The sequence below is a fragment of the Sarcophilus harrisii genome, chromosome 3, assembly GCF_902635505.1.
Source record: "Sarcophilus harrisii chromosome 3, mSarHar1.11, whole genome shotgun sequence".
Lineage (NCBI taxonomy): Eukaryota > Metazoa > Chordata > Mammalia > Dasyuromorphia > Dasyuridae > Sarcophilus > Sarcophilus harrisii.
Window position 1 is genome coordinate 534,057,059 of NC_045428.1, and position 13,175 is coordinate 534,070,233.

At 36.0% G+C, this 13,175-nt stretch overlaps 2 protein-coding genes across 2 annotated transcripts; both read right to left on the reverse strand.

Annotated features, from left to right (window-relative positions):
- Positions 1-264: 264 nt before the first annotated feature.
- On the reverse strand, positions 265-1,224 carry LOC100931394 (olfactory receptor 51G2-like). The gene has a single exon (XM_012545420.1). The coding sequence runs from the start codon at positions 1,222-1,224 to the stop codon at positions 265-267; it is 960 nt and encodes a 319-aa protein (XP_012400874.1).
- A 10,333-nt stretch (positions 1,225-11,557) lies between these two features.
- On the reverse strand, positions 11,558-12,505 carry LOC100931920 (olfactory receptor 51G2-like). Its single transcript, XM_003764784.2, has one exon. It carries the CDS (start codon positions 12,500-12,502, stop codon positions 11,558-11,560), a length of 945 nt encoding a protein of 314 aa, XP_003764832.1. The 5' UTR covers positions 12,503-12,505.
- Positions 12,506-13,175: the final 670 nt, after the last annotated feature.

A 13,175-nucleotide genomic window follows, 5' to 3' on the forward strand; every position in this document is an offset into this window, starting at 1 on the left:
TATAAATTCTTTAAAGTAGGGAGGGAGTCTTTCCCACCAGAATAAGAGGTGTATCTCTTTAAAAAGCTCAGAAATTTATATGGAACTAGGGAATTATGTCTCCTAAATCAGATGAAGATCTGCAGAAATAGGGCCATGTCACCTCCATAAATTATGTGGAGAAGAGAAGAAATTATATCTTTTCCATCAAATATGAGTGATGATCCCTATCTCACAAAAGGAGCCATTTCCTTCTGTATCATGTAGCACCTTTGTTCCATCTCCTCAGTGTTCTTGCCTAACTCTCCTTCTGGCCCCATTAGACTGGAAGAAGTGCAAGATCTTCTCACGTATCTGTTTGGTCTTGATAGTATAGACAATGGGATTGAGCACAGGGGGCATGAGAAAGTGAAGGTAGGAGAGGAGTACACGGATGCAGGGAGAAGCTTGCTTCCCAAAGCGGTGGATCATGGACAGACCAATCATGGGTGTATAGAAAAGCAGCACTGCACAGATGTGTGAGACGCATGTATTAAGAGCCTTAAGCCTCTCTGCCTGGGAAGCAATGGCCAGGACAGCGTGGAGGATCAGCACATAGGAAGCCACAATAAGCATGGAGTCCAAGCCAAGAGTAGAGAGTACCACAAAGAGCCCATAAGCACTGTTGACACGAGTGTCCGCACAAGCAAGCTTCATGACATCTGGATGCAGGCAGTAAGAATGGGACAGTTGACCAGAATGGCAGTAGGGAAGCCTTTTCAACATGATGGGGGCAGGGACATGGAGCCCAACACTTCGGACTATAATTGCAAAGCCCAGGCCTGCAACTCGGGGACTTGGCAGGATGGTTGTGTAGCGCAGTGGATTACAAATGGCCACAAAGCGGTCAAAAGCCATGGAGAGAAGCACGGAGGATTCCATGATAGAAAAAGTGTGGATGAAAAAGAGCTGAGCTAAGCAGGCATTCACCTCCACCTGCTGCTGGCCCAGAAGGTAAATGGCTAGCATAGAGGGCAATGTGGAAAAAGAAAGGCCCAGGTCAGTCATGGCCAGCATGGACAAGAAGTAGTACATTGGCTGATGAAGAACAGTTTCTGACCTTACCACCCACAAGATCAAGCTGTTTCCAGCCACAGCCACTATATACATGGTGCACAATGGGATAGAGAGCCAGATGTACATTTTCTCTAGGCCTGGAAGGCCCATGAGGAGAAATGTAGTGCCGTTGTGATTTAAGGTCTGCATGGTTCTGGGGAGGGTGGAGCAGTTCTCTGGGAAATGTGGAACTTGACTGAGTTGTCAATAGTTCTGTAATCAAAGAAGACATCCAGTTAGGAAACTGTCATCCTAAAAAACTTTTTTCTCAAACCATAAGGTCACCAATGTCTTACTGATCCCATGATGTGACCAGGTAGTCTCCATATTCCAGGTCTGACCATTAACGCAAGACTCAAGAAGTTTAAAGAACTTAGTTCAGAACCAATGAAGGTCCAGTCAGGAGACATATGTCAATGGACTCAAGACAAAAGAAGCCTTGAGGGGATAATAGACAAAAATCTTTAAATATCACACTTCCTGGGATCATAATATGCCAAATCTGGGGATTCCTGAGCAATCATTTAGTTCCTCAATTTACAGAAGAATAAACTGAAGACCACATAACATATTATTTGCTCAATCTTCTAGAGCCCTCAGGGAGACATCTCAGGTCTGGTTAGATTTCATCCTCATCCTTCTTTACCAACTATCTACTATTAACTTTTGTAGTCCATTGTTTCCCAATGTATTCTCTTCTTGGAACTTAGCAGGACAGAACACAGTCTCCTGGCTTCTCCCATTTCCTTCCTCTTACTGAGGCACACACACAACACCTGTGATTTTCTGGGATTGTTTTACCAACTAATTCAGATAACCAAATAGGAATAAAAAGAATAAACACAGGGAAAAGTTCAAAGTCTCACATAAAAAGTGAATTCTTTGGTCCCATAGGCAAACCTTGAAAAGTATGCCTATTTTGGAATATCAATAAAGTTCACTCCTCCCTCCCTTTGTTTATCTTGCTCTATTAATGCTTACATGTCTCTGATCTTGTAAGATTGGATCACAGTATTTATGAGACTGTCCACTCCAGATTTTATTTTCAATTCTGTTATTCTTGGGTTCTATCTTCTGGTGACAAGAAGGTTGCCATTCTGGACTCTTCACATGTAATAGAGCCCTAAAGAGGGAAATAATAGCACAAATAAAAGCACAACTAATTGTTGTCATTGGTGATATAAAGGACTCAGTTTTAAGGTGAACTATAATAAGCTTAGTTTTGAACATATAAATTTAGGATTATGGGAGTTTATGGGACAGTTAGATTTAAAGCTGTAAGGGATCACAAAAGGTCATCATTTTTAAAGTTTGTCATTTTGCAGATGAGCAAACAGAGGACTGGGTAGGTTAAATGACTTATTCAGGGTCAGAAATGTAAGTTGTATAAATGTGAAACAAGGACTTCTGGATGTAAATCCAGAACTCTTTCCCATTATACCTTTATGCTGCCATGTAATACTGAAAGTATTATAAAAATATCATGATTGTCATTATCGTCATCATTTTCTTATATGTCCTGATGGAATTTAGATATGTTTGGAACTCAGAAAAGTTGTTAGAGATTTGACATATGGAAGGGAAATGGGAGGTTGTCATACTCAAAACTATGATAATTGAATGAGCAAAAAGGAATATTCTACATGGAATTTGATAGTGTAGGGAGACAAGAACAATGAGCCATGGTCAGATCTTCAGGAACATCCATATTAATGTGTGAGAAAGAAGCTATAAAGTTAATAAAATGAAAAGGACTCAGAATTCCAGGTGCATCAGATGCCTTTAATACAGAAAGTTTTCTAATACAGAAATAGAAAAGAACAGAGGGAAGGGGATGAGGAACAGCATTAAATAATGTAGAGAAGTCAAAGAGATTGTGCTACCAAAAATTGTCTAGAAAAAAAAATGTTATGTTTATACTAGAATTTCCTAATTTATATACAACTTCCTCACATTGTGCCTATTTTTAGTACTCTAAACAGGTGATTACACTGAGAAGAATACTACTGTTGGCTCTTTATAGAGGAGAGAAGTATTAAAAAAAAAAAAGAGGATGAATGTTTGACAGTGAGATTATATCCTTCAAGTGGCCAAGTGTGAATCCCAGATATGGGGCAGTACTAAAATCAATGAACTTCCTCTTTGAAGTGACACAAGAAACTGTGTGGTGTAAGAGAAGTGACACTGATATTAGAAGACCAGAATTATTCTGCTACTTCATCTGGATGTAGATTTGTAATTGAAAAAAAAAGTCACTAAGTTCAACCTCCTCATTTTTTTCAGATGAGGAAACAGGTTAAGTGAGTTGTTTGGCATCCCACAGCTACTATTCAAGAAAGGATTCAAATCAAAGTCTTGGGACTACAAGTTCAGGGTTCTAATCTACAAACCAGGAATTCTTAACCGTTTTTGTCATGGATTCTTCTGACAATCTAGTGAAACATATAAGCCCATGAATCATGTTTTTAAAAACACAAAATAAAATATATAGGATCGCAAAATAATCTAAATATGATTAATATAATAATTTCCAAAGATTTTTTAAACCAAGTCCATGGACTTTAGGACTAGGTAGTAACTATATGTCCCTTGATTCATCTATAAAATGAGGGAAATCATCTCTGTCCCAACCTCTTAATAGAATTAATGTAAGGAGGAAATGAGAGATAATTGTTTTAACAATTAGTTACTAAATAACTCTTAAATAATTATTATTGATTAGTGTACTAATAGTCTTTAACACTATAAAATTTAAAAAGTCCTTTCTTTTAACCATCCATTAAAGTTACAGAAGTCAAGTAACATCAGTCTCTTTCCTCACTGGAAGAAATGTGAGTTTCATAACATTGCTACTTGTCCAGGATCATATAGATGTAATGTAAATCTGGGATGGAATTTAAAATCAGTTCTATCTTAATTCAAGTTCACTTCTCTATCGTCTTTGTCCATGCTGCCTTTTAGGTTGATCATTGACTTAGAGATAAAGAAATGTAAGCATCAGATTGTGAAACTTTAATAAATCTAGTTTAGGTGACTTGTCTAAATCTGTTGACATCCATTTAGTAGCTTTTTCCCAAGGTTTTGCTGAAGCCTTTAATTATGCCCCACAAAGATCTCAACAATGTTATGAAATTGCTTTCTCATATCCCTCTGCAAAGACAGTAATACTGACTCACCAGCAACCCATAGACCAAACTTCAGATTCTCTTCTCCAAAAGACAGATTGTCAGAAGGGCAGCAATTTTACTTGCAGGCATTACACAACATCCTGGGGATTGCTTCCCCCCAAGGAACATCCTATTGGGATACTGGGATTTTGGCCTTAACCTAGCATTAACCACTGCCAAACAAGATTTATTGGAAGCCCTAGAGGATCTCTCAAAACTATTAGCAAACAGGACTTTCTAAAGATCTCAATTTCACAGATTGCTAGGTCAGATTTAGGGCTACTCTTCTATGGAAACTTGTCAACAAGTGTTGACACAATGCTTTAGTCTTAATATATGCTGCTAAATCTAGCCTGAGGCTATAATGAGGAGATTCATGCAAATATGATTTAGATACCTCCAATGTGCAATGTACAAGACTTTGTGTTGGATGCTGATAGAGATACAAAGATCAATAACATACAGTTCCTAGAAAGGTTTAAAATCTAAGATGAGGATTTAGAGAGGAACCAAAAAGTAATGAAAAAAAAAAGTTCCATGAACTTCAGATCATTTACATGTATGAGAATATGAGGCAATTTTATGGAGTTGGAATTTGAATGGAATTTCAATTATTATTTTAAAAGATTGATAAATAAAGATATTATAGGTGAATTCTTTCAGTTAGAACAATTGGAGATGTTTACTTTGGAGTAGAAATGATGAGGGGAATGATCATAATAGACATCTTTGAATACTGGAAATGTTGCCATGTAGGAGAGAGATAAAACAGGTTTCCTTTGGTCCCCAAGGGCAGATACTAGAAAAAAAAATTTAACAGAAATGAAAAGGACAAATTTAGATCTATTGACAGATAAATAAATAAACAAATAGATGAATAAATGAATAAGCAAACAGATAAATGAATGAACAAAAAATAGTCAACCAAATAGATGAATACATATATAAATGTGCAAATGCATGCATGAATGAATGGATAAACCAACTTCATAATAATTAGAAATATTTAAAAGTGAAATGTGCTTCCTTGGAACAAGATAGATTTTTTCCCCATTGGAAGCTGTATGATCACTAATATGCATGTTATATGAATATCATCTCAATCTATGTGTATCATGGGGACTTCTTTTGGGATATGGCCGCTGAAGTCCCATCTAACTGAAATGTTGTCATCCTATCAATGTCATAAGCAAAGACACAAGTACAAGGAATGAGTTTAGAGAATGGAACATGGTCTACTTTCTCAGAAGTAGATCTTGATGGAAAAAATGCATAAAAAAGATGTAAAGTTATACTAGCCCTATACTGTAGATGACCCCGAATTCCAGGCTTCGATATTTGGCTGTATTTTTCAGGAAACCCCCTGCTTCCTTCCTGATCTAGGCTAGAGTTCAAGACTGAAAAAAATTTTCAAAGTTCTTTAGGCCCTAAGTCTCATTTTATCTTGAAAGATCTCTTTGCAGATCTAGATTATTCTGCTGCATACTGAGTCTAGGGTTAGGGACTCTGAAGGATTAAAGATGAATCAACTGCATTAATACTGATTTCCAGTCATGTTTTGTTTACATTCTGATCTGATAGTGTCACAGCCTGAATCTAATAATACCTAGCTAGCATTAATATAGTGATTTAAGGTTTATAAAGAACTTTTTGTATATTAGCTCATTTGAGCCTCTCAGAAACCCTTTGAGTTATTATTATTGTTATCTCCACTTTACAAATGAGGAAAATGCCCCTGAAAGAGGTTAAGTAATTTGCTCAGGATTGCACGGTCAAGTAAGCATTCAAGGCAGAACTTGAAGCCAGGTCTTCATGATCTAGTAGTCCTAGTAGTCCACTTGTTGGACCACCATTACCCACTGCCTGTACACTTCCACCGCTGCCTGTCTGTACCCTCAAGTAAATTTAGCAAAATCAGCAGTGGAAGCCCTAATTCATTACATAATTGCTTATGTACTAAATCTGGACACAATTGTAAACCTACAATCAGGTCTTATACTAATTTTGTCTTTCTTATACATGTTTTGTGATGCCCTGCCCAACATGGATATAGAACTTATTTGCAGGAAATATTGGAGGCTCTAACAAGTAAAAAGATCACAGAAGTTTAGAGATGGAAAAAGATCACAACCTATTTATTTATTTATTTATTTTTTTTTTTTTTTTAAATTTAATAGCCTTTTATTTACAGGATATATACATGGGTAACTTTACAGCATTAACAATTGCCAAACCTCTTGTTCCAATTTTTCACCTCTTACCCCCCCACCCTCTCCCCTAAATGGCAGGATGACCAGTAGATGTTAAATATATTAAAATATAACTTAGATACATAATAAGTATACATGACCAAAACATTATTTTGCTGTACAAAAAGAATCAGACTCTGAATTATTGTACAATTAGCTTGTGAAGGAAATCAAAAATGCAGGTGTGCATAAATATAGGGATTGGGAATTCAATGTAATGGTTTTTAGTCATCTCCCAGAGTTCTTTTTCTGGGCATAGCTGGTTCAGTTCATTACTGCTCCATTAGAAATGATTTGGTTGATCTTGTTGCTGAGGATGGCCTGATCCATCAGAACTGGTCATCATCTAGTATTGTTGTTGAAGTATATAATGATCTCCTGGTCCTGCTCATTTCACTCAGCATCAGTTCGTGTAAGTCTCTCCAGGCCTTTCTGAAATCATCCTGTTGGTCATTTCTTACAGAACAGTAATATTCCATAATTTTCATATACCACAATTTATTCAGCCATTCTCCAACTGATGGACATCCATTCAGTTTCCAGTTTCTAGCCACTACAAAAAGGGCTGCCACAAACATTCGTGCACATACAGGTCCCTTTCCCTTCTTTATAATCTCTTTGGGATATAATCCCAGTAGTAACACTGCTGGATCAAAGGGTATGCACAGTTTGATAACTTTTGAGCATAGTTCCAAACTACTCTCCAAAATGGTTGGATTCGTTCACAACTCCACCAACAATGAATCAATGTCCCAGTTTTCCACATCCCTCCAACAATCATCATTATTTTTCCTGTCATCTTAGCCAATCTGACAGGTGTGTAGTGGTATCTTAGAGTTGTCTTAATTTGCATTTCTCTGATTAATAAGGACTTGGAGCATCTTTTCATATGACTAGAAATAGTTTCAATTTCTTCATCTGAGAATTGTCTGTTCATATCCTTTGACCATTTTTCAATTGGAGAATGGCTTGATTTTTATAAATTAGAGTTAATTCTCATATATTTTGGAAATGAGGCCTTTATCAGAACCTTTGACTGTAAAAATATTTTCCCAGTTTATTGCTTCCCTTCTAATCTTGTCTGCATTAGTTTTATTTGTACAAAACTTTTCAGTTTGGTATAATCGAAATTTTCTATTTTGTGATCAGTAATGATCTCTAGTTCTGCTTTGGTCATAAAGACCTTCCCCTTCCACAGGTCTGAGATGTAAACTATCCTATGTTCCTCTAATTTATTAATGATTTCATTCTTTATGCCTAGGTCATGAACCCATTTTGATCTTATCTTGGTGTACGGCGTTAAGTATGGATCAATGCCTAGTTTCTGCCATATTAGTTTCCAATTTTCCCAGCAATTTTTATCAAACAGTAAGTTCTTATCCCAAAAGCTGGGATCTTTGGGTTTGTCAAAGACTAGGTTGCTATATTTGTTGACTGTTTTATCCCTTGAACCTACTCTATTCCACTGATCAACTAATCTATTCCTTAGCCAATACCAAATAGTTTTGGTAACTGCTGCTCTATAATATAATTTTAGATCTGGTACAGCTAAGCCACCATCATTTGATTTTTTTTCATTAATTCCTTGAAATTCTTGACCTTTTGTTTTCCATATGAACTTTGTTGTTATTTTTCTAGGTCATTAAAATAGTTTTTGGGAGTCTGATTGGTATAGGCTAAATAAATAGATTAGTTTAGGTAATATTGTCATCTTTATTATATTTGCTCGCCCTATCCAAGAGCATTTAATATTTTTCCAATTGGTTAGATCAGACTTAATTTGTGTGAAAAGTGGTCTGTAATTTTGCTCATAAAGTTTCTGATTTTCCTTGGCAGATAGATTCCTAAATATTTTATATTATCAGTAGTTACTTTAAATGGAATTTCTCTTTGTAACTCTGACTGTTGGATTTTGTTAGTGATATATAAGAATGCTGATGACTTATGTGGGTTTATTTTATAACCAGCAACTTTGCTAAAGTTGTGGATTATTTCTAATAACTTTTTAGCAGAATCTCTGGGGTTCTCTAAGTATACCATCATGTCATCGGCAAAGAGTGATAATTTGGCTTCCTCATTGCCTATTCTTATTCCTTTAATCTCTTTCTCAGCTCTTATTGCTATAGCTAGCGTTTCTAATACAATATTAAATAGTAACGGTGATAGTGGGCAACCTTGTTTCACTCCAGATCTTATTGGGAATGGTTGCAGGATCACAACCTATTTAGTCTAATTCATTCCTGACCAGGCATTTTCTCTACAAAATGTCAAATAAGTGATTACAAAGTGTCCAAATTAAAAACTTACACTAAAATTTAGCTCACCAGATATTCTACTTTCAATATTAGAAAATGATGGAGTTTTTCTTTGTTTTTTTCCTGCTTACATGAAGTTGGGATCTGCCTCTCTTCTACTTTTCTACTAATTCTATTTTTTTTCTATCATTAGTAGACCAATTTTAATTTCTTCTTCATATTTTAGCTCATCATATATTTAAATATTTGATAGCTATCATGTTTTCCCTAAATCTTTCATTTTCAAAGAAAATTCCCAAGGTCTTTCCCAAGGAATGAAGTCAAGTTCTTTCACCATTAAAATCACTCTCCTTCAGTTATATTCCATAATTTCATTGTATTTCCTAAAATGTGGCTCCCAGAATTGTTAAGAATCCCCCCCCCCCATTTAAGCTGTCTTCTTTGCAAGTTCCTTGAGGTCAGGCACTGTCTTTTGCTTCTTTCTGTATCCCCAGAAATACCTAGCATAGCTGTTGTTCAGTCCATTCAATTGATCCTACCCTTAGTGACCCTATTTGAAAATTTCTTGGTAAAGATACTGGAGTGGTTTGTCATTTCCTTCTTTACCTTATTTTATAGATGAAGAAACTGAGTTAAATATAGTTAAATGTCTCACCCAAGGTCACCCAGCTAGTAAGTGTCTGAAGCCAGATTTGAATTTAGCTTTCCTTATTCCAAGTCCAGAGTTCTCTTCACTGTGCAACCTAGCACATAGTATATGATTTATAGATGCTCACTGATTCAGCAAAGACAGAAGATAGGGACCGTCACCTCTGTGAATTAAGATGTTATGACTTTATCTCACAAATAAAAACAGCAAAGAGGACAGATGATGGAAACAGTCAGGGTTGGAGGAACTATAGAATCATAGACGCCTAAGAGGTCATCTAGGCAAAATCTTCATTCTATAGATATAGAAATTGAAGCTCAGAGAGTATAATTACTTGCTGAAAAATTCTATAAATAGTATGACATTTGAGGCAGAATTTGAGGCTCTTTCTTCTTTGGTTCCATAATCATCACTCCCTCAATTAATCTCTAATTATTTATTCAACCAATACCAGTGAGACTATATTTGGAATATTAAACAGGAATATGACTCTGCATGGTCTCCCAGACAAAAGATTCATAGAACCTTAACTGCAATATATCCAAGGCAGCACATATTATTGATTTTGTTATAGTGGAGGTCTTAGATGTTTAACAATTACCAAAAAAAAAAATGTAGAATGACACACTAATAAGTTTGATCATCATTATTAACACTTTCTTTATAATTCAAAAATACATCAAACCCTGCTTTGTAGTGTTTATTAACTTTTGTTGTGTAAATGCTCACACTAGAAAATTTAAGAATCAGTTTTTGAAGGGCTGTTGGAACTGGCCCCAGCTAAGACCCTTTTCCAGATCTAGAATTCTATGATCTTAATAATGCCTGTGAGGCTTCATGAGGATGCAAATGCCCCTCATTTTAAAGGACTAATTAAGACTCAACAGCAGTCTGACTACTTCTGGTGATGGTAGAATGCATGGTTAGAAGTCCACTTAAGAGTTTTAATCATGAAAGTAGAGAAATACAGCATTTGGGGTGTGAGAGTGTTTGATGATATCTGGAATGACTGAAAAGTCAGGGGTTCATATCATGAAAGATTAATTTCAATGAGGAAAATGACAATTTAAATATTACTTTGAGTTTGGAATTGGAGAATTCAAAACACTTCAATTTTTCTTTGTCATCAAATTCCTTTATCATCTATCCCACCTTATCATTATACAAATGAGGAAACACAAATAATAGATTTTCATCTACCTGACACATGCTAAGTACTATATAAAGACAATCTATTGTTCGTTTTTCTTATAGTTGTAAATAAAAATATTTGTTAAACAAATAGACTTACAGTGAAAGCATTTAATGAATTTTTTTTAAAAAATAGTGCCTTTGCGCACAAAGGAAGAGGAATGATATTTATGCTTTCTTTGTCTCTTCAGCATGTAATTTGGTGTCTGGCACATAATAAGCAATTTATAAATGTTTGCTGACTGTCTTTCTTAAACAAAGATTTCTGAATGACTGACCAAAAAAAAAGTAGGTTTGCTTCATTTCTAAGTACGGGGCAAGACCTGTTTCTCTGAAAGAATGCAGTTTTGGTATGTAGAAATATCTTCTGAGTTCCATACTGTGAACATTCACAATATTTTATAATATTGTATTATAAATTATAAATATTTTAAAATAAAATTACAATATTTTTCTTTTATTTAAACAATATCAATAACAACAATAAATTGTGTTTGCATTGTTTTTAAATCCAATATTTACTGGTACAATATTCAAAATTCTTTTAACAATTTGCAATGTAGGAAAATAAGATTATGTTTCTCAAATTATATGTTCTGTAAAGTCAAAGTTCCTTGCATTCAATTTTCAAGCTGTTCTTATGTTGGGTATCTTTCTGGATAAGTGATATTTTTATATCATATGATATTGTCAGTTTATGTCTGTTTCTTTCTCCCACTAAATTGGTACATCCTGAAAAGCAGAAATTGTGATTTATCCATCACACTGGGGGTTCTTTATGGGCTGAAACTATTTCTTCCCTTTTATAATAGGCCTTACATAGCAAGAAGAGAGTCATGTAGGATCAATCACTTCTTTGCTCTATTTAATTGATGCAGAAAACATAAAAATATACCTCCTGGTTTATATTCCTAGGAAATTTTGTTCAAAACAATTATTCAAGACATCCTACAGGTTCCCATGTCAAGAATTTCAGAACTTCTTAGGATGGAGCATCCTAAGGATTCGGACTCTAATTTCCTTGGTCTTGATGCTGTAGACAATGGGATTGAGCATAGGGGGAACAAGAAAATGCAAGTAAGAGAGAAGCATATAAACCTGGGCTGGTAACTTTTTCCCAAAACGATGAATCATGGAGAGGCTGACAAGTGGAGTGTAGAAAAGCAGGACAGCAAAAATGTGTGAGATGCAGGTATTGAGAGCCTTGAGCTGTTCTGCATGGGAGGCAATGCTCAGAACAGTATAGAGAATCAGCACATAAGACAAGAGGATGAGCAGAGCATCTAGCCCCAAAGTAGAGAGCATCACAAAGAGCCCGAGGGCACTGTTGACCCGGGTGTTAGAGCAGGACAGCTTCAGAACATCAGGGTGGACACAGTAGGAATGAGACAGGGCACTGATGGACTTGAAATTGAGGTTGTTAAGGAGAACAGGCAGGGGCAGATGAAGGGCAGCGCTTCGCGTGACAATTGCCAATCCAATGGCACCGATGCGCCAGTTGGTAAGGATGGTGGCGTAACGCAGTGGCTCACGAATGGCAACACAGCGGTCAAAAGCCATGGCGAGAAGCACAGCAGATTCAATGACTGAGAAGGTGTGGATAAAGAACAACTGGGCAAAGCACGCAGCTGCATTTATCCTCCTATGGCCCAGCAGAAAGACAGCCACCATGGAGGGCATTGTGGAGGCAGAGAGACCCAAGTCTGCCATTGAGAGCATGGAAAGGAAAAGGTACATCGGGGTGTGGAGGCTAGGTACGGACTTGACAATGTACATGATGGTTATGTTGCCTAGGAAAGAGAGGAAGTAGATAGAACAGACAGGGACGGCTGTCCAGTGGTGGGCATCTTCCAGCTCTGGCAGGTCCATCAAGATGAAGATGAAGGAGCTGCTATTACTGATGTTGCAATTCACCATGGTGACCAAGAGACCAGCTGCTCTTAAAACAAGATTATAAATTGGGTAAACTGTTTTATCTCTTCTCCTTTCAGCAAAGAGACTCAGACTTACAAATAGTGGATCTTACTATGTCTACCCTTCTTTCCTCCTTGTCCTATTTCCTTCTTGATTATCTACCCTTATATTCTTTCCTATTCCTTCAGATAGATAAGTATGCATAATGGTTTAATGTATTAGATTGTTTTGTCATGATGCAATTGGAAAATATGTTTAAGTTTTATTCAATATGCTCTTCTGTAAGAACTTTTTCAGAAAACTATTCTGATGAATTTTCTTACTGAAGAATCTTATAAATTTTTTGAACTACTGAGCAATGCTTGAAGGCTTTTTAAGTAAATAATTAAACTTGGTGATCAAATGACTCTTACAGTTCCTGGTCTGCAAAGTAAGAATGGAGGAAATCTTCACATCTCTTCTGAAAGAAAGAAAAAATAGATATAAAAGTTAGAGAAAACTTTATTATTAGAAAATTAAATAATTGAGAATGGTATTGGGAGCAGGAAGGAACAAAAGGTGTACTTTGCTCTAAGATTATGGGGCTGTGTCTGTTGTCCTGTCAATTTTCATTCATTTTCAATTGAAAGGTTAAGAAATGGGACAAATGAGAATACAACAAAATACCTTAAATCCA